General features: G+C 43.6%; 1 protein-coding gene across 1 annotated transcript; it reads left to right on the top strand.

The window, feature by feature from the left end:
• The first annotated feature begins 743 nt into the window (after window positions 1-743).
• LOC135473941 (forkhead box protein B1-like) lies at window positions 744-2533 on the top strand. Its single transcript, XM_064753898.1, has one exon. The coding sequence runs from the start codon at window positions 1005-1007 to the stop codon at window positions 2013-2015; it is 1011 nt and encodes a 336-aa protein (XP_064609968.1). The 5' UTR covers window positions 744-1004; the 3' UTR covers window positions 2016-2533.
• Window positions 2534-2796: the final 263 nt, after the last annotated feature.

Consider the following 2796-nt stretch of genomic DNA (forward strand, 5'->3'; position numbering starts at 1 on the left):
ACAACAAAGTGTGCAATCATTTCGCGCCCATAGCTGGTCACCAGAAAGCCACTTTACAGTCTGACTAAAGCTCATCTATATCTTCAATAGGTGCCAGCTACTAATCGCCGCACTGTCACCACAGCAGCGGTATTTATTTTTTTATCAATTACGCAAGAGAGATTAATCCACTTATCGCCTCGTGTGTTGTATTACTACTGCGATAGATTATTTCCAGTCTCTTGGATTATCCTAGCTATACATGAGGAAAATTTGTTATTAAAACTGGAAAACAAAACAAATATATTCCCTCACTTCGAAGAAAAAAAATGAAATGAAGTAATGATAAATTTTAATTGCCTAACGTCATAAACCGACTGAAATGTGTATATTTTTGACCACGATAACGACGGCACCGACCAGAGTCCAAACTATGAACTGACACTCCAAGCACCTCTTGAGTCTGCTATTCCATACATCTTTGCTGAAGACAGCCTCGCCGTGCCGTGATTGGCTGGAAACATCTAGACAGCCTGCTAGGGGGATGTCCTGAGCACGGAAGCACGTGACTTCATTGGTCGCCCATCAACTGTCAGCCAACATAATCAACCTATTCAAACTGGAATGAATTGCAAAATAAACCGTCTTTGTGAAGGCGTCAACTGGGCTAAAGGAGCAACTGTAACATTGTAGTGCAAGAGGCGAATACATAAATATAGTCAACACTCATGCCACTCTTAATACGAAATTTGCCCGATCAAGTTGTAGAGGTTTGGAGAAAGGCGCACAGAGTGTTGAGTGTTCTGGCTGTGTGTGTGAGTTAGGCCGACCACTTCAAGCATTAACCGAACGGGCACGTGGTGCATGATCACAAATGACCACGGCTACCTGGGCAGGCAGACTTCAAATAGCACAGGTGAGGAGGAACTGACATAAACAAACTGCAGGGCAGCGCCTTTTTTCGCATTGAAAGAGAACTGAAAACTTCTGTGGTTAGTTTTCATCGGTCCCGCCTGCGTGACAAGATGCCTCGGCCAGGCAGAAACAGTTACAATGACCAGAAACCACCGTATTCTTACATCGCTTTGACAGCTATGGCCATCCAGAGTTCGCCAGAAAAGATGTTGCCTCTTAATGACATTTACAAATTTATCATGGACAGATTTCCCTTCTACAGGGAAAATACGCAAAGATGGCAGAACTCTCTGCGTCATAACCTCTCATTCAATGACTGTTTCATTAAAATCCCTCGGCGTCCTGACAGACCCGGAAAGGGTAGTTACTGGGCACTTCATCCCATGTGTGGGGATATGTTCGAGAATGGCAGTTTCTTGCGGAGGAGGAAGCGGTTCAAAACGATGAGAGCACTTCAGCAAGCTATCGCACAGCACAATCTACAGAGCCAGCTTAACAAACACAACTTAGAATCTGCCGCCTATTTGGAACATGCGGCCAAACTTCATCTCCAGTCCATAGTGTCCGGAACTAGTCCTGTCCATTCATTTACCTCGCTGTCGGGCCGCGGTAACACGACGAGAACGAAACAACCGTTCACCATTGAGAACATCATCGCGCCTGACCAGAAGACTTCTCCGATGGTGCCCAAACCTATGTTACCTACCCAGCTGCCCGCGTTCGCGTCTCAGTTCACGGCGGCAATATCGACACCTCCTCTACCCCCGGAATACTCCACCGTAGCTACCTTGAACAGTTTACGGAACTCCATGTATGAGAGAAGTTTACGGGCAGAGATGGAGGAGAGCAGCACCAACCACGGCAAGTCATCCGGTGACAACCCCTTACCCGGTCATACCTTCCCTCTCCCCATCAAACCAGCACCTCTACCCCCCATCTCACTGTCGTTCGCACAGCCTCATCTTCACACGCTACATGGTGTATCTTTGTCCCTGAATCCCGGGATAGCTAAGACTTTGCTGGCGGATAGAAGCTATATCACGGATCTGCATGAAGCCAGTTTGAACACGATGCGAACATTAGGGGGACCGAGACCTCCCGTGTTGTCGGCCTCCAGTTAACTGAACAGAAGTGTGATTCTGGAGGTAGACAAATTAACCCTTAAAATGTTCACTGAGAGTGGACAATCAAACTGTATTAATTTACTGAAAGTTTTAATTGATGAGGAGGGTGAGAAGCCATGGAAGATAGTTTCTTGTAAGTGTTCATAAAATGGACGAAATTTGAACTGGAAAACACAATTAATTCACTTAAATTTCTATTAAACTGATGTGAAAACAAATTTCTGTGTGGCTGATTACTGTTGACTATCTCAGGCAGAGACTGTTTTCTGCGGCAATCCATCGACACGATCGACTTTCATTCTTTAGACACCACTGTTTCTTTTTTTCTTTTTTTTTAAATCTTCCATAGTGGTGATTATTCTGCCTAAGCAGAATTTATAAAGCGATGTCAATAACTTGTACCACATTTCTCTTGCCATCGGTGAACATGTACTGACTCGGAAAAATAGGACCTTGTCGAAAAGCGTTATTAAGACGATGCGTAGTAATCTCTTTTCGTTCTGCATTCTTCTCACTAAAATCTCTACATGTTGTTGTTGTTGTGAGCAGACATCCTATTGTGCATTTTTACCTTCTCGGTGTTGGCAATAAAAAGGTAAGAAATGTGAAATTGATTTTATTGGTTCGGTGTGCTACTTATTTATGTGATGATATATTGCATTGCTACAGTTTTGTGTGTATATATTTATTGGTATTTACACATATCTCATTCTGTTTAAGTCTTCCAAGGATTTGTTCAGTAGGCCTACTACATGTAAAGAAACTCTATGTATATACC

Source organism: Liolophura sinensis, chromosome 8 (genome assembly GCF_032854445.1).
Source record: "Liolophura sinensis isolate JHLJ2023 chromosome 8, CUHK_Ljap_v2, whole genome shotgun sequence".
NCBI lineage: Eukaryota > Metazoa > Mollusca > Polyplacophora > Chitonida > Chitonidae > Liolophura > Liolophura sinensis.

What these genes read in the sequence shown, in the direction of transcription:
- LOC135473941 (XM_064753898.1), top strand. Translation starts at nt 1,005, where the DNA reads ATGCCTCGGCCAGGCAGAAACAGTTACAATGACCAGAAACCACCGTAT.